Consider the following 22235-nt stretch of genomic DNA (forward strand, 5'->3'; position numbering starts at 1 on the left):
AGGCAATGGCACGCCACTCCAGTACTCTTGCTTGGAAAAATCCCATGGACGGAGGAGCCTGTTAGGCTGCAGTCCATGGGGTCGCTAAGAGTCGGACACGACTGAGCGACTGAGCGATTTCACTTTTCACTTTCATGCATTGGAGAAGGAAATGGCAACCCACTCCAGTGTTCTTGCCTGGAGAATCCCAGGGACGGGGGAGCCTGGTGGGCTGCCGTCTATAGGGTTGCACAGAGTCGGACACAACTGAAGGGACTTAGTGTTAAAATGTACTACAAAAAATAAACCACTGAAATGTACACTTTAAATGACTGGATTATATGGTATGTGAATTATATCTCAAAGTGCTTTTATCTTTTAAATAGAGCAAAAAAAAAAAAAAAAAGACACAGAGGCTACAAAAAAAGGTTTAAATTGAGCTTTTCTAAAAATGAAAACTACAATCTATGAGATAAAATTACATTGGATTTGATTAATGGCTGATAAAAAAAATAGGAAAATATTAGTGAATTTTAAGGTATAGCAGTAAACCTATCCAAATGAAAGTGAGAGGGGAAAAAAAAAATCCAAAAAAACTGAACCATCAGTGAGCTCTTGGGCAGCTTAAAATGGCCTAATATATATATTTTTTAAAGGCTTAATATATAAGTAATTGTATATTAAGGAAGGGGAGCAGGCAGAAAAAAATATTTAAAGAAATAATAGTTGAAAGTTTCCTAAATTGATAAACTCTTTAAACTGACAGATACAAGAAATTCAAAGAGTCTTAAGCACAAAGTGAAGGAAAATATGCCATAATCAAATTCTCAAAACCAGTGATAAAGAGAAAATCTTAAAAGCAGCCAGAGGAAAAAGTATGCATTACATCAGAGAAACAAAGATAAGGATATCAGATTCCTTGTAGGAACCAATGTAAGTGACAAGACAACAGAACAAGGTCTTTAAAAGTGCAGAAAGAAAAAACAGAAAGGCCAACCTTGAATCCCATACTAAGCAAAAACCTTTCAAAAGTAAAGGCATTTTTAAACACTCAAAAGATAAAAGAGATCTGAACTATAAGAAATGTTAAAAAAAAAAAATCCTTCAGGCAGAAGGAAAATGATACCTTTTGGAATTCTGGCTCTACACAAAGGAATGAAGAGCACTAGCAATGGAAACCACATGGTAAATACATAAGATTTTTCTCAATTATATCTCTTTAATAGCTGATTGTTTTAACAAAAGTAAAAACAATGTATCATGGGGTTTATAATATACATGTAAGTAAAATGCTTAAGAACAGCAGCATACAGGCCAGGGTGGGAGAAATTAAACACCTAACAATTACTTAATCACTTTGTTGAGATAAAGTTATGACTTAAAATCCAGAAGCCATAAGAGGAACAAGTAGCCGATTCCCTTACAGATTTTGTGTGGCAAAACACATCACAGTCACAACTCTAAGATAATCAAACGGCAAATGACAAACAGAAAACACATTTGTAAATCATCACAGATAATAATTTCCTAGTAATATACATGGGGTTCCTGGAACCAATCCCCAATGGATACTGAGGGACAACAGTATTTACCTATCCATAATATCAAGTCCTAACTGGTTAGGACTCCATGCTTTCCCTGCCAAGGATCCAGATTCAATCCCTGGTCAGAGAACTGGGATCCCACAAGATGTGCGGCGGGGCCAAAAATAATACAAAACAAACCAAATAAACCAAGTTTTAAAAACTATGAAAAGGTACTTTATGAAGGGACAAAGGGGATGAAGAGGGGTTATTCTAAATAGAGCTTATATTTACAACCTAGAAACCATGATAGGAATCCATGGCTTACAACCTATAAATATTTCTACCAATTTTATGAAAATTAATGTACATTTTCCTCAGTAGAGGAGCCACAAAGAAATACATTATTATATATCCATATACTGAAATAATATACATCCTCTAAGACATATTTGAAAGCAAAAGTGAAAGTCAGTCTTGTCTGACTCTTTGCAACCCCATGGGCTGTATAATCCATGGAATTCTCCAGGCCAGAATATTGGAGTGGGTAGCCTTTCCCTTCTCCAGGGTATCTTCCCAACCCAGGAATCCAACAGGGATCTCCTGCATTGCAGGTGGATTCTTTACCAACTGAGCTATCAGGGAAGACATATTTAGACACATATTTATTTTTAGGACAATGAAAGATTCTGCTGTAACATAAGTGGAAAAAAGTAATGATAAAGTTATTTCATGTTTATCTTATTCATATAAAAATATATCTCTTTACAGAGATACAAATATACAGTGAACAATCTAATAGGCTAACTGTGGTAGTCATTAATGTTGTTCACCTAAAAGGCACATTCCTGTCTCTCTGTGGTTGGGTGGGACCAAGCGATAATTCTAGCCAATGAACTATAATGCAAATGGGTATTTAATTGTTGATCAAGACACTCCACAGCATTCTTGTCCCCTCTGGCACAGAGACCAGCTGTGTTAGAGACTGTTCTGCTTATAAGCCTCGGTTCCCAAACAATTACAATAAGCAGAAACCCTTGCCAATCCACCATGGCTGTGAAACAGAAAGAAGAATTAAATCTTTCTTTTAAACTAAGGGCTTCGGTCCTGGCTCAGCTGGTAAAGACTCTGCCTACAATGCAGGAGAAAGTGAAAGTGAAAGTGAAGTCGCTCAGTCCTGTCCGACTCTTTGTGACCCCATGGACTGTAGCCTACCAAGCTCCTCCCTCCATGGGATTCTCCAGGCAAGAGTACTGGAGTGGGTGGCCATTTCCTTCTCCAGGGGATCTTGCAGGAGACCTGGGTTCAATTCCAGGGTTAGGAAGATCCTCTGGAGAAGGGAACAGCTACCCACTCCAGTATTCCAGTATTCGGGCCTGGAGAATTCGATGGACTACACAGTCCACGGGGTCACAAAGAACCCAACATGACTCAGTGATTTTCACTGTCACTTTAAATGGCTGAGATTGAGAAGGAGCTTATTACTACAGTATGCTGCTAAGTTGCTTCAGTCGTGTCCGACTCTGTTGCGACCCCATGGACTGCAGCCTACCAGGCTTCTCCGTCCATGGGATTCTCCAGGCAAGAACACTGGAGTGGGGTGCCATTTCCTTCTCCAATGCCTGAAAGTGGAAAGTGAAAGTGAAGTCGCTCAGTCGTGTCTGACTCTTAGCGACCCCATGGACTTCAGCCTACCAGGCTCCTCCATCCATGGGATTTTCCGGGCAACAGTACTGGAGTGGGGTGCCATTGCCTTCTCCCTTACTACAGTATAACCAAGCCTAAACTAACTGATAGAGACCACTCATGCTAGTAAAATCACTGATCTTTTTCTTTTCTTTATGTGATGTCTTTTTAAAAACGAGCACCTATATCTTAAGAGACTTTATTTGGAGGTGGAGGACAGACACAGGTTTTAGCATGGGCCTTAGCATGAAGCAGACACTGACTTAACTCAGAGGCTTTTATCATCACATCTTAATTTAGAGCAGCTTGAAAGCATGACCAACTAGGATCTTCCAGTTTGCTTTGTTCCAATTCTGTGCTCACTGAGCAACCCAAGAACAGTAAAGAAAAAAAAAAAAAAGGCAAGGTACAGATCAGTGGGAATAATGGACCATAATTTGCATGCGAGGATACAAACATACATACATCTGCACACACAAACATACATATATTTGTAAACACATAGAAAACCTCTGGTAAGTCATAGAGGAGGTCAAGCTTCGCCAACTGATCCTGAAGAGGGGAAATAAGCCACTAGGTGACAGATGAGAGTGGGAATCTTACTCTCTGCTGTTTATCCTTTTGTAGCTTTTAAATTGTGAACCATGTGCATGTATTATCTATTCAAAAAATAAAAAAAGGAAAAACAGGCAACTCTAGGTGAAGAGTATACTGAGTGCCGTTTAGTGGGCCATATTTCTTTTTTTTTTCCTTTTTATTTATCTGTTTTGAGAATAATCAGCCCTGGAGAAATAAGTGTCCTGATTGACTGACCGCTGTCACAAGGAGAGGGTCGTAAATTGTCAGCAGGCCCCCCTGGCCAGAAGATGATGTAACACCCCTAAGACCTCTGTATACATTTGTCTGAAGCACCTGACTTTAATAAAAGTCAGGACTGCTGTCCCCACGTGACTTTTGTATAACATCTCAGTGTATAAAAACAGACTCTGGAAAATAAAGAATTGGGATCAGTTTCTCGAAATACTGGTCTCCCCATGTCGCTCTCTCTCTCACTCTGGCTGAGTCTCCATCTGGAGCGCGGAACCCACCATGCTTACTAATTATGCCTGGGCTTCTAAGATCCGACCGGGGAGGCCTCAGTGTCTCCTGAACGGAAGGACGCCTGCGGCCTATGTAAGTGGTGCAAACTTCTTGTCTTGAAGTTTTATTGGTCTCCCTCGTAAACCAAGCTACTCAGCCTCTTTTCTCCACTGAATTTTCCTACTGAGCTATCCTCATCCTATTACTCTTTATATCTTTGATAAAATATTTAAATAAATAGGTCGCCGACGCCGTCCCCGCTTCGAATACCCTGGATCAGCCGGGGCAGGACCCCGGCAGGTGGCGCCCGATACAGGGACGATTCGAAGGTAGGTCCCCAACCCTTTCCCTCAGTGTTGAATTTTAGGGACGGATAGGACCCCACTCAGGGTGCCGCGGACCCCCCTGTAGGATAGACAGGGCGAGTAGGAGTGGGAAGTGTTGAAAGTGTTAAAGAGTTAGAGAGAAAAAACGGTTTCTGAAGTTAAAAGGCCAAAGAAAAGCCTGATCTTTTGAAAGCTAAAAGCTTTATCTTCTATTATATTTAACTTTCTGACATGGATAACACTGAAACTAAAAATGGCAACTCTTTATACAAGTAATCTTGAAACTGTTAAAGAGGCTACTGTTAATTTAGATACTTGGGTGAAGGTAAAAAACAACTAAAAACTTATCCTATAAATATGATTAAAAATGTTCTGGACCCTCATCATGAGGCTGTGGGATGACCTATGGGAGAGGCTATAGCGGTGGATGGCAGTGGGTCTCCACCTTCTGCGCAGATTATATTTTCTGCCATTGACAAGGAAGAGGAGGGACACTGTGCTCTACCTCCCGAGGAGTGAGAGGGCTTACAGGACGCTGCGGCCGGGCGCCCTGGCAAGCCCCCTCTCCCTCTACACAAACCTTTAAAAATTTGTCCAACAATTTCTGATTTAAGGCGACTACTCCACCTCCGCTTGCACCTCCCAGGGCCTAAAAATTCCCCAGTTTACATCCAAAGTCTCCCAGAGCATTGCCTAAAGCTGAAAAAGATAAAAAAGATTTCTCTTAAACAAAGGAGCTTTTAAAAAATACACAATATACAGAGCCTGCTCCTTGCAGAAAACCCCCTCAGGGGGGCCTCACCCAAGCAAAAAATAAAAATAAAAAATAAAAAAGTGAAAAAGAAAAAAGAAAATAGAGAAAGATCTAAAGATAGAGAAAAAGCTAAAGAGTGAAAAGGAGAGAGGAACGGAGGAGGAAGGAATCAGGGAATGCAGCAAGATAGAAAAAGGAAAAAAGGAAGTTAGAAAAAGAGATACAGAGAGAAAGAGAGGGAGGAGGAAAGAAAAAGTTAGAGAGAAAGAGGGTAAAGGAAAAGAAACGAAAGAAAGAGAAGGTAGTAAGGAGAAAGTAAGGAAGAAGGGAGAATGAAAGAGGGAAACAAGAAGGAAATGATAGAAAGTAAAAGAGAAGAGAAGAGGAAGGAAAAAAGAGAGTGAGGGAAAGAAAACTTGAGAAAGATTTAAAGAGAAGAAGGAAGAAAAAATCAGCAGAGGAGAGAGGAGAGGACTTACAGGACACTGTGGCCAGACGCCCTGGCGAGCTACCTCCCCCTCTGCGCAAACTTTAAAAAAAAAAAAAAAAAAACTTATCCACCACTTTCTGATTTGGGGCGATAGCTGCCGCCTCCGTTTGCGCCTTCCAGGGCCCAAGAGTTCCCCACTTTGCCCCCAAAGCCTCTCAAAGTGTTGCCTAAGCCTGAAAAAGATCTGGGCCATATTTCAAAACCAGAAAGCCTAACAAAGGGGCTTGCGTGGACCAATGATAAACATGTCAGGAACCTAGGATCAGGAATGCACCTCAAGTACAAGGAACAGGATTACGTAGGGCAGGACAGATCCGCAGCACTAGTTCTTCTAATAGGTTCTAAAAGCTGCCCACTCATATTCAGGAAAATGATGAAAAATTATCTCTAATGTCTCCAAAGTTAAGGCTTTTAATAATGAATCTTGATCTTCTGTGAAAGCTTCAGCATTGTTAAATTCCACCTCTTAACAAGATTCCCATCCCCCCACTGTCCCCCCCCAACAGACTGAATTACTGTTTCCAAAGAAAATGAAAATGAGCTATGCAAAGCTTTATTTATATGTGAAAAGCATCCAAAAGTAGGAAAAGAACTCTTATTTACACTACATAAGGTAAACTGTAATTTCCCCTACTTTGTATCTGTGTAACACTTTGTATACACATTATACAGTGATGTTAAACTCTTGAGCAATCATTAATAAAGCAATAGGTTTATTTATCTTGAACCATTCACAAGAGTACCTAACACTCGCTACCTGGCTTTACTAAAATAATGAAATGTAACTCATAGCACAAACTCATTTAGACGAGATAGGGTTCCTGGAAAGCACTTGACAGAATCGCGATCCAGAGATCAGATCGGCTTCTACACCTACAATGCTACTCCTTCCAATCTCACACATCAGGATGACTGGTCCTATTTTCTAGATTAACCACAACTGGAGTTAACTCAAGGTACAGTGCTCTTAATTAAGCTTTTCACTAATTCAAAGAACTTCCAACTATCGCTTTTTTTTTTTTTCTAATTTTATTATTTTTAATACAAATGTATTAGTTTGCAAATATCAAATGATCGCACAGGTATACATGTTTCCCATCAACCTCCTCCTCCTCCTCCCCAAGACATCCTGGGCCGTTCCAGTGCACAGCCCAGCATAGCACCGATCGTGCACGAACTGGACTCAGCTTCCTTCCATATTTATGTCTTCATGCACATTCACTGACAAATCTTCCACCTCGTCCTCTCCCACAGAGTCATAAGACTGTCTACTCGTGTCTCTTTCGTCTCGTACACGGTTATTTGTTACTCTTCTATCATAAGATGCGTTAATCTGTATTATTTTTCCTTCTGGCACTCACTCTGTATAATAGGCTCCAGTTCATCCACCTCATTAGAACTGATTCAAATGTATCTTTAATGGCTGATAATACCCATTGTGTATATACACGCTGCTTTCCTTTATTGCTATGGCATCTAGTTCTTCCATTCCTGCATTATAAACGTTGCATGAACAGGGTACCGTGTCTTTCCCTCTGTTCCTCAGTGTGTATCCAGCAGTGGATTGCCAAAGGCAGTTCATTTCCATTTTTAAGAATCTCACTGTTCTCCATATGCTACTAGTTTCATTCCCCAACAGTGTAAGAGGTCCTTTCCACACCTTCCACATTTATTTTTGTAGACTTTTGGATCGCAGCCATTCTGAGTGGTCCAACTATCTTTAATTACACACAAATCTTTACACCTTGTTTCCTTAAACAATTCCTTGCAAAGGCCTCTTTAAGCTTGCATCTTACAGCTTAGTACTTTCCTGTTGGGTCTTTCTAACACACTCTGTCATAGCACTCTGTCATAATGCTTGCCTTTTCTCAACATTTGCAATCAAAATTGCCCCACCAGGACAAAGCAGTGACAATAACACATTCAACTCAGATAATGGTTGAGGGCTAAGTAGCTAAGAATACACTAGTAGCACTAAGCGCACGCAGAAAAAAATTTAACTATACCATAACCAACTGCAGGGGTCACCTGCCTATTCTCCCCTTCTCAGCACATAATCTAATGATACCAACATTCTTTCAGGACCTTCTCCCACCTGCAGAGCCCATCTGGGCTGCTCTCACAGCACTTCAAAATTATCACTCACCCTCTGAGCTACTAATGTACAAATATCCCTCAGCTCCCTCCACCCTCACTTGTTCTATAGTGGCTCCCAGATTTCCGGTGGGCTCAAACTTCAGCTACCACAACAGAAACTTGCTTGACAATGAACTGTCTATGGCCTGCACCTCCTGACCCTCTCACTTACCTATTCACTCTACTTTGACAACTGCCTGGGACCATCTCCTAAAGAAAGTACTTGCCTTGGAATCCTTAACTCAGTCTGTTTGCAGGGTACAGGTACAAGAAACAAGACACTGACTGCAGTTTCATGTATGCCTATTTATAACTAGTAAAATGCTTTGATGACAACAACAAAGCAGTACTACATATGGCTAAGTTAAATGGGTTGTGTAAAAGGTACACCAAAATTTGGCATTATTTAAAAATTGCTTTTGAGGCAAAAAGGGCTTCCCTGATAGCTCAGCTGGTAAAGAATGTGCCTGCAGTTCGATTCCTGATTCAGGAAGATCCGCTGGAGAAGGTATAGGCTACGCACTCCAGTATTCTTGGGCTTCCCTTGTGGCTCAGCTGGTAAAGAATCCACCTGCAATGAGGGAGACCTGGGTTCGATCCCTGGGTTGGGAAGATGCCTTGGAGATGGGAAAGGCTACCCACTCTAGTATCCTGGCCTGGAGAATTCCATGGACTGTAGAGTCCATGGGGTTGCAAAGAGTCGGACACAACTGAGCAACTTTCACTTTCACTTTGTGGCATAAAACAACAAAATTTATTAATCCTATTCATAAATCTTTATGTTAGAATAATACTCATTTTTTTGAAATAATTTTAAAATACCATCCTTAATCCAAAGCATGGATTTTTTAAAATCCAAGTTTATTGCTTAGCCTTTGGAATATTTAACATTTTTATTTTAGAAATTCCCAAAAGTATTTAAAAAAAAAATCCTTTAGCACTGAGCCTGGTAATGGTTGTTTTTTGAATCTATTAATTTAGCCTCTAAAAATGTATTTGTTCAAAATAATCTGAGTAGGTCCTATTAAATAATGCTTTAAGGTTTATCTCCCTTTTCCTGCCCTCTTGAGTAAGACAGATTTCATTAAATAAAGTATTTTTCCATTTTGGAGCAAAGTTGTTTTCACTCAAATTAACTGCAGTGTCTTGACATTTGTTACTATTGGAAAATAAGAGCAGGACACAAGGGGGAGGGAAGAAGAGGATATTTTCCCCATGCCGGAATAGAAACTATCTCCAGTCCCAGCAATCATCCTATATACACACAAACGTCACCAGAGTAGTGGCAATGGTACTGTCAGGAGGAAGGAGAAAGCAGACTTCTGTGTGTTACTATGATCAAGAACAGTTCCTGTGGGTTCAGCATGGGAATATTAGAGAGTCTTTTATAACACAGCTCACACCTCTTTTCCAAGTATCCTACTATTTCAGAGGCATCTGTCTTTGAGTGTCCATGGCATTCACAGATAAGTCCTCCATGCAATACAGATGATATAGAGAGATACTCATATATAGATATAGATATCACCAAGTTCCGTGTACTAATGTCACTTCCCAGAGATCCGGGGTCAACTATGAAATCTCTATCGCAGCTCTTGCAGGACCCATTGCAAGGAAGAAAATATAAAATGCACTCAAACATATCCTGAGTGGATTTTTACTTCAAGCCTTTTTAGTCACAATAGTTTAAAACTAGACTTTGTGTTAGATTTCCAGTTCAAGATGGCAGAGTAGAAGGATGTGTGCTCATCTCCTGCTGCGAAAGCACCAAATTTGCAACTAGCTGTTGAACAACCATTGACAGGAGGACACTGGAACCCACCAAAAAAAGATACCCCACGTCCAAAGACAAATTAGAAGCTACAACAAGACAGTTAGGAGGGGCACAATCATGATAAAATCAAATCCCATATCTGCTGGGTGGGCAACCCACAAATTAGAGAACAATAATGCCAAAGAAGTTCTCCCACTGCTGTGAACATTCTAAGCCCCACATCTGGCTTCTCAGCCTGGGGACAACAAAGGGAAGGGGGATCCCCAGGGAATCTGAAGGCTAGCAGGATTCGATTACAGGACTTCCACAGGACTAGGGGAAACAGAGATTCCACTCTCGGAAGGCACAAACAAAATCTTACATGCACCAAGACCCAGGGGAGTGGAGCAGTGACCCCACAGGAGACTGAACCAGACCTACCTGCTAGTGCTGGAGGGTCTCCTGTGGAGGCATCAGTCAGCAGTGGCTCACCGTGGGGACAGGCTCATTGGAAGCAGCAGTCCTGGAAGGGGCCCCTTGGCATAAGTCCTCTTGGAGGTCCCCGCTAACCCTACCATAGAGCCCTACCCCAGGGCTGGGTTGCCTCAGGCCAAACAACTAACAGAGAGGGAGCACAACCCCACCCATCAGCAGACAACTGGATTAAAGTTTTACCAGAGCAAGACCCAGTTTTTCCATCTGCCAGTCCCTCCCATCAGGGAGCTGATACAACCCTCTTAGCCTCCTCCATCAGAGGGCAGACAGAAGAAGCAAGAAGAACCACAATCCCACAGCTAGAACAAAAACCACATTACAGAAACTTAAGCAGGATGAAAAAGCAAAAAGTTATGTGTCAGATGAAGGAACACAATAAAACCCCAGAAAAACAACTAAATGTAGTGGAGATAGGTAACCTTCCAGAAAAAGAACTTAGAATAATGATAGTGAAGATGATTCAGGATCTTGGGAAAACAATGGAGAAGGTGCAAGAAATGTTTACCAAAGACCTAGAAGAACTAAAGAATAAACAAACAGATGAATAATACACTAGAAGAAATCAACAGCAGAATAATTGAGGCAGAAGCACAGATAAATGACCTGGAGGACAGAATGGTCGAAATCACTGCTGCAGAACAGAATATAGAAAAAAGAATGAAAAAAATGAAGACAGCCTGAGAGACATCCGGGACAACATTAAATATACCAACATTCACATTACAGGGGCCTAAGAAGGAGAAGAGAAAGAAAAAGGACCTGAGAAAATATTGAAGAGATAGCAGCTGAAAACTTCCCGAACATGGGAAAGGAAATAACCAAGTCCAAGAAGCACAGAGAGTTCCAGGCAGGATAAACCCAAGGAGGAACACCCCAAGACATAAACTGACAAATCAAATGGACAAAAATTAAAGGCAGATAAAATATTAAAAACAACAAGGGAAAAACGACAAATAACATACAAGGGAACTCCCATAAGGTTATCGACTGATACCTCAACAGAAACTCTACAAACTAGAAGGGAATGGCGTGATATATTTAAAGTGATGAAAGAGAAGAACTTATAATCAAGAATATTCTACTCAGCAAGACTCTTGTTCAGATCTGATGGAGAAATCAAAAGCTTTACAGACAAGCAAAAGTTAACTGAATTCAGCACCGCAAACCCAGCTTTACAACAAATACTAAAGGAACTTCTCTAGGCAGGAAATACAAGACAAGGAAAAAATACAAGAAAAAAAAAAAAAGACCTACACAAAATAAGTCCAAAACAATTTAAAAAATGGTAATAGGATTATACATATTGATAATTACCTTAAATGTAAATGAATTAAATGCAGGAACCAAAAGACATAGACTGGCTGGGCAGATGAAAATACCTGCATGTATGCACTTCTACTTACCACATCACTCTACTTAATCCCCCAAACTGTGTGTGACTATTTTATACTACTAGGTTAATCATGTTTCCATCTTATAAGATCATTATTGCCACTATAATGATTTTATTTTTTGTGAAGCTATTGATTGTGAAAACTGATAAATGTCTTCTACTATTGTGATTTTTGCTTAATGCAATAACTATCATGATTGGTCAATAGAAAAATAATAGAATTCTGTATCACAAAAACTATCATTTAATAGAAAAACCTGTAATTACTTTTTAAAATCCAGATGCAAATCAGACTTATCTTGGAACTTTTTGAAAAATACAAATGCCCCGGTACTGTTTTTCTTCAAAGCTCCAGATGTGTTTCTAAGAAGCAGCCATGTTTAAAAACACCCGGACTATAGGATGATCTTTTATCTAGTTAGTTTCATTTTTTCTACTTCATATTCAGTGCTCCCATTTCATTTAGTTTATGTTTTCCAATCTGTCCGTTTCTTTTTTTTTTTAATTTTCTTTATGTATGTAAATATAGAAAATATGTATATATTTTTTAAAACATATGAATTTTTGCTAGCTAAAAAGTTTATTATACTTTGATTCCACTTATTTGACTCAGTGTAAATAGAATGCTATATTTAAAATTTATATTCACTCAAAATTTTTATATACTTCCATGTATTTTGGCATCTAGTATTGCTGCTAAAAGTCTAGAAAGTTTTCTGTCTTAGTGATTAAAAAAAAAATTGAATGACCCTTGAAACTTCTAATCCAATTCTGAGAATATAAAGAAATATTATGCTGTTAAAAAAAAAAAGAAAAGAAAATTAATATGTAATACAGCATTATTAACTAAAGTACAGATTTTGCTCAAATCTCACAAAATTTTATGCCAGTGTACATTATTTGTTTTCATACATTACTCAAGACTCCACATTGTATTTAATTACATTGATCAGCTTCAGCTGCATGCAACAAATTCTGGTAAATTCTCTTTTTATTTTTATTCTATTACAAACATTTTCCAATTTTCCTTGTTATGGCTTCTTAGATATACCCCTCATTTTAAAAGCAGACATTTAATGTCCAAATACATGGGAGTTTTAAAAATATCTTTGATATTAACTTTTCATTTTTGATACTAATTTCTCATTTAAATGCTCTCTTCTCTGCAATCACTTTCTGTGTTTTTGCAGTCTTCTAACTTTATTGAGACTTTCAGTGGCTAAGCCACTCTTCTGGTAAATGTCACACTGCACTTGAAAATATGTGGGTCATTTTCAAGTATCTTTTGATACTGATCTCTAACATAATTCCACAGTAATAAGAAAACACTCTGTGTATAATTTAAATACCTTTAGAGCATGAAATTTCTGCACCTGGTTTTATGTCTTTGGATATGTTCCAGTGTCTCTTAGCTTATAGTCTATGGGAATTTGAATTGAATTTGCATCCTACTATTGTGTGAAAATTGTATAAATCTTAATTATGTCGAATTAGTTCATAATGCTTTTCAGGTCTACTATATTCTTCTACTTCTCTTGTACATTCATTCTATTCATTTCTCAGAGTTTGATATTGAAACTCCAATTAAAAATCTTAATTTACCTACCAAAACAAACAATTATAATGTACAGTGGAACTATATGTAACTTTGTTCTGTATTTTCCAAGTTGCCTGTAAATGTGTTATCTTATTTTCATAATTTAAAAAATAAAAAAGAAAGATAAGAAAAATACAACAGAGAAAAAAAAAACCAGTAGTTTCAAATTAGAATATAATAGTGGGGTTAAAATCCCAACCTCAGTTGTGTTTGCTAGCTAAATTCTAAGCTTTTTTGAGTTTATTGTCAAAAAGGAAATAAATGCATGTTAAGATGTTTGTTTCACTTGGTGCTTCCAAAAAGCTAATGACAGAAGTACAATATAAAATTCTAAGAGCAGTTGAGAACAGCTCCCAAAATGTAAAATCGTAATGTTAATTCTGTTACACATTCGAGTCAAAGCAATTCTTCCCCAGCACCTATAAAAGAACGTGAAAATCAGAATGCTTTTCAGTTTAAGTCACACACCAAATCTAGTTCTTAAAATATTTAGCCATCTTCATCTTTAGTGCCTTTAATTTAAGAAGCAATACTCAACTTAAAAGGTGCTCTGTAATTACCTCCTTTACCAATAAATAAGATATTCTTAAAAAGAAAACAAAGTATCTCATTTTAAATTATGTCCTATGTGACACTTTGACATTCAAATTAGAGATACATAATTAATTGGAATCTAGAACTTTCACTTTAGTTTTAGTAGATATAGTTTCAGTATATTGTTAACCACATGCATATATTCATATTATATATATAAATATAATGACTAGTTATGTACCAAAATGAAGCTTTTTCTCGTTTCTTTTAAAGGTTAAAAACAAGCATGAGAAAGACACCATAAGACAGATCATTTTCACCACATATTGAAAAAAATAATTCACTTTGTGTAGGAATTATCAGGTGACATTTCCATCACAAGTTTCTATAAAACTAATGCTGTTTAAAGAGCAAAATTACTTAATGATGACTTATTCCTTCATTGCCTGTCTTCATTGAGATAATGACTTAAGAGTATATTCCTTTCTCAATCTTTTAGTGATAACAAGCATGTTGTTAATAAATCTTCACATCCCCTCCTCCCTTCCTCAGTAACACTTGGCCCAGTGCCTTGTTCAAAGCAGTTGCTCAATAAATATTTGTTGAATAAATTCCATAGCACAACTTATACGAATACAAATGAGGATAAATGAGCAAAATGCAGAGAATGATTCAGCTGAGATGGTCCTAAAATAAAGGACTTTGCAGAATTCATAATCTGTAATGATATTATAGCATTATGGATTGGATATAAAAAGATCAATATCATAAATTGCATAGCAGTGCCAAGAAAGTAATTTTAGTTTCAAATTAGAACTTGAAGGAACAACAAATATCATTAGCATCAGGAACAAGATGTTTTTCTTTTGTGCAAAAGTACATTGTCAACCAAATTTTAATAGTATAAAAGTGAACTATCTGAGAAATGAAATAAATATGCGATACTATGCAATTAGAACAAATTTACCCTGCCTAACTTGTTCAGCTTTTCAGACTGAAAGACAATTGGACCAAATTTTTGAACTGACTGGTGAATAAAGAACTCTAACAGAACTGCTCCTCTAGAATATGAATGATACTAAGAAAGGAGCTGAATAAAAGATGAAGAGAATAAAGTCAGAAAATGTTTAACTGAAAATAATATATGGGCCATTCAGATTTGTTCTTTTGGTAAATAACTGTAGTTGAAAATCACAAAGAATCAGAATATTTTTAAAAAATAGGATATAAAAGAACTCCCCTGTTTCCAAAGTTCAAATTGGCATTTCATGAGATTTCCCTCTTATCAAACACTGTAAGATATATGCCTGGCCTCTAAGCAAAGAAATGCCAAGAAATAACTAACCTGCGGGGGGGCGGGGTGGGGATCAAGAACAGCTGTTACAATAGCTCATTCTAAGTATCCTTTCAGCAAATGCCTACAAAAGTGAGATTCATTTTAAATAAAAATTTAGTATTACCAAAAACATCTACCATCTAAAACACAGCATTCATAATTAACCCAACAAAATATCACAGAGACTACTTCCAGCATTACCTGTAACAGAAACCAACAGAACTTTTCATATAAAGACAGATTTCAACTTAAGTTGTAAACATACGAAAGATACTTTACAGTTAAAAAAAAAACTAAAACTGCTACCTAAGACTAAAATTAAAACAAGCAAACAGGAAGGGACGGAACCAAGAGTCACGACTAACAGGTTAAATCTACAGTTTTAAAATCATCAAAGAACTGCAAAGTATAGTCAATGATCTGAATACCTTTGTTGGAGCAGAATCCATGAAAAGCTATAGAAAAAAAGAGAGAGAGAGAGAGAAGGGCTTAAAACTTTCAAATAAACTTGAGAATCGAGATGAGATGTACACATTCCAGTTAAATAACCTTGTATTTCAGAAGTTAAAATCAACTTCACTTTGGAAACTGTTTTCTAAGTTAATCCCTGGCTAATATGGTCAGCACTTCGAGAAATTAAATAAATTAGACTAAACAACCTTGGAGGCTAAAAATCAAAAACTGTAAAGAAATAGAATTTGAAAATTGGTTATCTCCTGCTGCACCACTTTCTTTGTCTTCAATACAATCTCTCCACTTTTCACCCTCAGCAACCCCTGCACCTACTTACCTCACTCATAAGCGTATCTGACCTAAGTGAGGACCAGCTCTGACATAGAGATAAACGAATCTACCCAAGTTTTCCTTTCTATTTAAAGACAATTATAAAAGTAATTTTAATGTGAAGGCCTTAAAGGACTTACTAAGATCAAAAATATTCTGTAGCTAGCATGGGAAGAAAAACAAAATACTGGCTACTAAAATTATTTTTTCCCAGTGTAGTAAAAAAAAAAAAAAAGTAGATTTAAAGCTATCATTTCTTACCTTATTTATATTATTTTCTGACTCCCACCCCTTCCAAATAAATTAGGTTTCTGTGCCACACATTAAACATTAGAAAGGCCTCTTGAAAGGTAATTTGTTTTACCCAAAACAAACACCCTGTCTGCCAAGAGCACCACCAGTATCAATGCTTTTGGATCTGTGAAATATTCTTTAAAATGAAGGTACTAGAGCACAGTCAAGATTTAAGTTAGCCACTGTGAAAAATCTGTACTTCATCAGTAAATAATTAACTTTAAATAACCTTCTACCTGAGGCTCTCCCATGAGGTCTTTGCATTTTTTATGAAGAACTCCCCCACCCCCACCCCCCGTAAACTTGGTTGCGATTTAATAGTAAGCAATATATGAACTCTTTAGTATAATAAAAATACATAACAATAGCCTCAGAAGAGTTTTGTTTTATTCCTCCTCTTACAAGAAATCTTTGAAGAGAAACCGTTAATGTTTTTCCCAAGGCAGAGAAGATTATCAGCTCGGCGCCAAACCTCCTCCGCGGCTCTGACAAATACTGAGCCAGCCTCATCTGGAGCGTTTCTGCCCTAAAGATCACATTCAGAAGCAGGGGGAGGGACACACTGCATTTTCACTGTTCTGAGTCATCGAACCTTTTGTGCAAGCACACATATGAGGGAAATGTTTGATTCTGAGCCTGAAACCCTCCCAACCATGACTGACTGCCTCAGCATGCCCGCTGTACCCCCTGCCTTGCCCGCTGCTAGCACACTTGGTATACCAGAGACCATTTTAGGAGCCCTGGTTGTCATGGAGGCACCAGGCCAGGCACTTAACATGCGTCCCTTTCATTTCATTCTCCCAACAACTCTGCAGACTTTTTAAACAGAGGAGAGAATCCAGGCTCCAAAAGGTTATTGACAATCTAGCTGTATTCAGTCCTTGAGTGGGGAGACACCAGCTTTCCCTGGTGTCCTTGAGCCTAACTACTAGAATTAGCTCTTTAAAAACTCTACCATCAGTTTTTCTTCCCCAAAGATTTCAACCATACTATGGTTCCCCTACAGGCTAGTTCTCATTCAAACCCTCCAAGTTCTATTGCTTCAAATAAGGCAGAAAACATCACCTCCATGAGAGCAGGAACTATCTCTAGCAGTAACTTATTTTAAGCACTTAAGGGGGGGTGGGCAGGGGGCGGGTAGGGATGGGGGAAGCCTGCCAGAGTAGGTATTCATTACATGTTGAAGGAATGAAATATCTGGAAAATTAGGGCTATAATGATGGCCAACTTGCAAAGTATTAGGTTGGTGAAAAAGTAATTGTGGTTTCAGATCATGAATTTTAAATCACTACAAATAGGCTCAAACACATCTTTGTTAAACAAAATAGGAACCGTGACAATCAATACGTTTTTGCCAACGAGAAATACGTTGGTTCATTCCTGTAGCGTAAAAAATCAGTGCTTCAGGATTTGACGAACTCTTGGAAAGCATTTTCTGCCTCCTGCTGGTTGTGGAAGCATTTTCCCTGCAAAAAGTTGTCAGGATGCTTGAAGATGTGGTAGTTGATTGGCAAGAGGCTGAGTAGGGCAGATGAGGCAAAACTTCATAGTCCAATTTGTTCAACTTTTGAAGCACCGGTTGTACAGTGCGTGGTCAGGCGCTGTTTCGGAAAATTGGACCCTTTCTTGTGACCAAGGTTGGCTGCAGGTGTTGCAGTTTTTATCCAGCACATCTCAACAACTTGCTGAGCACACTTCTCAGATGTAATGATTTCAGACAGCTACAGTGGATCAGACCGGCAGCAGACCACCAAACGGTGTCCATGACCTTTCTCAGTGCAAGTCTGGCTTTGGGAAGTGCTTTGGAGCTTCTTCTCGGTCCAACTACTAAGCTGGTTGTTGCCAGTTGTCTATGAAATCCACTTTTTGTCACATGTCACAAGCCAATCAAGAAATGGTTTGCTGTTGTTGCATAGAATAGGAGAAGACAACACTTCAAAATGACAATTTTTTTGATTTCCAGTCAGCTCCTGAGGCACCCACTTATTGAGCTTTATCACCTTTCCAATTTGCTTCAAATGCCCAAAGACCACAGAATGGCTTGAGTTCTTCGGCAACTTCTCATGTAGTTGTAAAAGGATCAATTTCGATGGTCCTCTCAATAGGCCGTTGTCAACTTCCAATGGCCGGCCACCACGCGTCTCATCTTCAAGGCTTTGTCTCCTTGGCAAAACTTCTTGACCCACCTCTGCACTGTACGTTCATTAGCAGTTCCTGGGCCAAATGCGTCGCTCATGTTGTGAGTTGTTTCCACTGCTTTATGATCTATTTTGAACTCAAATAAGAAAATCACTTAAATTTGCTTTTTGATTTCCATAGTATAAAATAAACAGCAAGTAATAAGTCATTAGCAAAAAAAAAGCAAGACATACACATTAAAATGATGTATAACATAACCACATGTAAGAATATATCCCAATATCAAGCAGGAAAGTTCAACAATGTAAAATCACAATTACTTTCGTACCAACCTAATAGCATGAGCTCAGAAGGACCTGTATTGTGTACTTAGTTTGCTTATTTTTCCAAGTTTACTAGATAATTATTCATCTCTCTAAATTTAACTTTATAAATACTATTTGTCTTGCATCATCTACAAAGTAGCAGAGGAATAACTAGATGTTCAATAAATCATTTATATATAACTGTGAAGCAGCTTTATCTGTCAGAAAGAATAAAAAGCAGGTAATCAAGACTTTCCCAAAAAGAAGTTGCATCAATTTTGCCAAAATAACATCTCGAATTCCTCAGAGGGAAAAATGGACAACTGTGAAATTTCTAGATAATCTCTTAAAAATCTTCCAGAAAACACCAGTCCGGTCAATTCAGAGTTCCCCCGAGACTATGTCAGAAATATCCAAGAAATGTCACTGGTATGCACCAGTGCCTTCCTTCCATCCTAAAAATCCACAAAGTGGTTTCCTTCTAGCTCTCTCCAACCCTAATGAAATCTGGGGAAATCCATTCTCATTCTAAGGCACAGAGCAGTTAATCTGTGTTGACTGTCGACTCCTAGCATTAATACCATCTCTGCAACCCAGTTATTCTACTTTCCCTTCATCTTTGTGCCCAAACACTCTATGTGGCAGCAACACTGAAACTGTGTTAAGTGTCCGCCTTTTTATTGTTGCCTAAGAATTAGACTCAAAGCAGATGACTAACATGATACCATCAGAAATAAAGATGCTGAAGAAATAAGCAAGTACACAAATCAAGAAAATAAATTCACACTATACACAGAGTAAGTATACACATGTTATGAATAAGAAGAAAAATGAACATTACAGACTTTGATGAGTTTCAGTTACTAAAACTCAGTAACCTAGTACATGAAACTCTTGAAGAAAAATTATTTCCTCTTTAATCAGTGCCCCAGGTTAACAGCATTCCTTTTCTATTAAGAAAACTATGCTTCTATCACTGCAAACAATGAATAATGCATGATTATTTTACACAGTAAGCATTCAATAAATTCTTGAACTAATGAATAAATTTTCCCTAATAATATCTAGCATGATTTTTAAAATCCTAAAAAGAAGGGGGGAGGAGCAATGCTGTATCTGTTCAATTTTATTTGATGAGTATCCAATACACCATGAATTGATGCTTTTAAATAACAACCCTGACCTCAATTAGAGCTTCTCCAATAAAATTATTTACTGTTACAATATACTCTTTAAACAGTAGAATATAATGGCAGACACTGAAAAAGAGTTTTTCTTCAATTTAAGACAAACCACCAAGAATATCTTTTAAGGCAGTAATTACTGTCAATTTTCTCTACTAGTCTGGAAAAAATTTTTAAAGTAAAATAAATTGAAGATGTGTACCAACTATTAAATCCTATAAATTATCAAACACAGAGATAATGCAGTAATGTACAGTCTTTAAATTTTGTTTCTATATTAATAAAGACGAAAGGAAATGTGCTATGTCATTTATGGAGGGCTCTATTTAAGGGACAAGAATATATAGCAATCAAAAAGATTCAGATTTCTGGCCTCAAGGAGGTTCACAGGAAAATAAAAAACCTGACTGGGGAATTTGGGGGAACTAAGATCCCACAAGCCTTGTGGCCAAAAAAAAAAAGATCCTGACTGTGTCCAGCACTTTTTCCCTGGGTATTTCTCTCATCCAGATACCTGGCTCCAAATTCAACTAAAAGCCCTTCTCACTTCCCTTCTTCCTCCTGCTTCCTAACTGATAACTCATTAGGATCTTATCTTTACTCGGTTTCTCTTTAGCATTAATGTAAATAGTTTCTTTCACATGATTCACTGAAACTGCAGCAGGAAAACAGGTAAAATTCAAGCCACTGCATACGGCAAGAACTGAGTGAATGGCTAATGAGAGGTTGATGGGGTCTGCTTAGGAATAAAACCTGGGTCAATCTGCTCCTTCTAAGAGAAGTGCCCAGTTTATCAAGGAGGTGGGCCAAACAAATAGTGACCACATAACAAAGGACAGAGGAGAAGGCAATGGCACCCCACTCCAGTATTCTTGCCTGGAAAATCCCATGGACGGAGGAGCCTGGTAGGCTGTAGTCCATGGGGTGGGGTCGCTAAGAGTCGGACACGACTGAGCAACTTCGCTTTCACTTTTCACTTTCATGCATTGGAGAGGAAATGGCAACCCACTCCAGTATTCTTGCCTGGAGAATCCCAGGGACGAGAGAGCCTGGTGGGCTGCTGTCTATGGGGTCGCACAGAATCGGACACGACTGAAGCGACTTAGCAGCAGCAGCAGCAACAAAGAACAGAGGAGCAAAAATAGAAATTAAACATTCCATGTTAAATGTACACACATGAAATACCCTGGGATCTATGGGAATTCAGCTTACAGATAAAATAGATTGTAACAGAAATGTCAAGGGACCAAAGTTTTAAAAAAATTAAAAGTAATATATTTAAAGGCAGAGTGGGCAGAACAATGTATATTAATGTTTACAAACCAACCCCACTGGGAAAGAATCTTCACAATCCTATAACAAGTATTGGTGAAGATGTGGAATAATTGATAATTGCTAGTGAGAATGCTGGTGGTACAGCTGCTTTGGAAAAAAGTCTGGCAGTTCATGGAGTTACCATGTGATCCAGAAATTCTACTCCTAGGTATATATCCAAAGGAATTCAAAACAAATGTCCACACAGAAACTTATACGTGAATGTTCATAGCAGCATTATTCATAATTGCCCTAAAAGTTCACTCACAAATGGATAAAACTGTATAAATCTGGCCTGGCCACTTTATGTTTACAGACACAGTCACACATGTAGGTAGATAAGCACACTGATGCTATCTGTGTGCAGTAAGGACTGGAAAACCTCCAAATAGCCATTTATTTATTAGCATTAAATAAATGACAATTAAGCCATACAATGCAACAATTTGTTGTTTAGCCACCGAGTCGTGTCTAACTCTTCTATGATCCCGTGAACTATAGCCCACCAGGCTCCTCTGTCCATGGGATTTCCCAAGCAAGAATACTGGAGTGGATTGCCATTTCCTTCTCCAGGAGATCTTCCCAACCCAAGGGTCAAACTAAAATCTCCTCCTGCGTTAGCAGGTGGATTCTTTACTACTGAGCCACCAGGGAAGCCCTACAATGGAACAATATGCAACCATTAAAGAGACCACTCTTCTGGGGAGGGGAGCGCAAAAAAAAAAAAAGAGAGAGAGAGAACAACTCTTGCTGGTATGGCACAATTTGCAGAAACTTAAATGAGTAGAAAACTGAAGGGAAATAAGATGTTACCAGAAAGGGAGACTAATTATATTTATATATCTGTTTTGACTTTAAAAATGTGCATACACTATTTTCAGAAAACTGAGGGAAAAACAAATTGAGAAGGATGGTACCAGGTTGCCATTTGCTGAGGATGAGGTCTCAAGCCTTGCCTACAAGCCCAGTAAAAAGAAATCCCCACTTTGCATCCTAAGTTACTTTACTTATCACACCCAAACAAACTGATTTAGTACCATTTTTCCCAGGAAGACAAGACTGCCACTAAGGGACACATGGAGCAATTCTAGGGGAAGTTCATTTCCTTAACCCCCTGGGTTAATCTTACTGAGA

The 22235-nt window shown here is 38.2% G+C and overlaps 1 protein-coding gene across 17 annotated transcripts in view; it reads right to left on the minus strand.

The window, feature by feature from the left end:
* The window catches only part of CDC14B (cell division cycle 14B), a 128301-nt gene that overhangs the window by 103739 nt on the left and 2327 nt on the right, over positions 1-22235 (minus strand). For 12 of the 17 annotated variants that reach the window (XM_024995730.2, XM_024995737.2, XM_024995729.2 and 9 more), the window contains exon 2: positions 15511-15537. The exons of the other annotated variants lie outside the window; for them this stretch is intronic. In XM_024995730.2, the coding sequence (XP_024851498.1) occupies positions 15511-15537 (27 nt within the window). The remainder of the gene's footprint in view (positions 1-15510; positions 15538-22235) is intronic. 17 annotated transcript variants of the gene reach the window in all.

Source organism: Bos taurus, chromosome 8, assembly GCF_002263795.3.
Source record: "Bos taurus isolate L1 Dominette 01449 registration number 42190680 breed Hereford chromosome 8, ARS-UCD2.0, whole genome shotgun sequence".
Lineage (NCBI taxonomy): Eukaryota > Metazoa > Chordata > Mammalia > Artiodactyla > Bovidae > Bos > Bos taurus.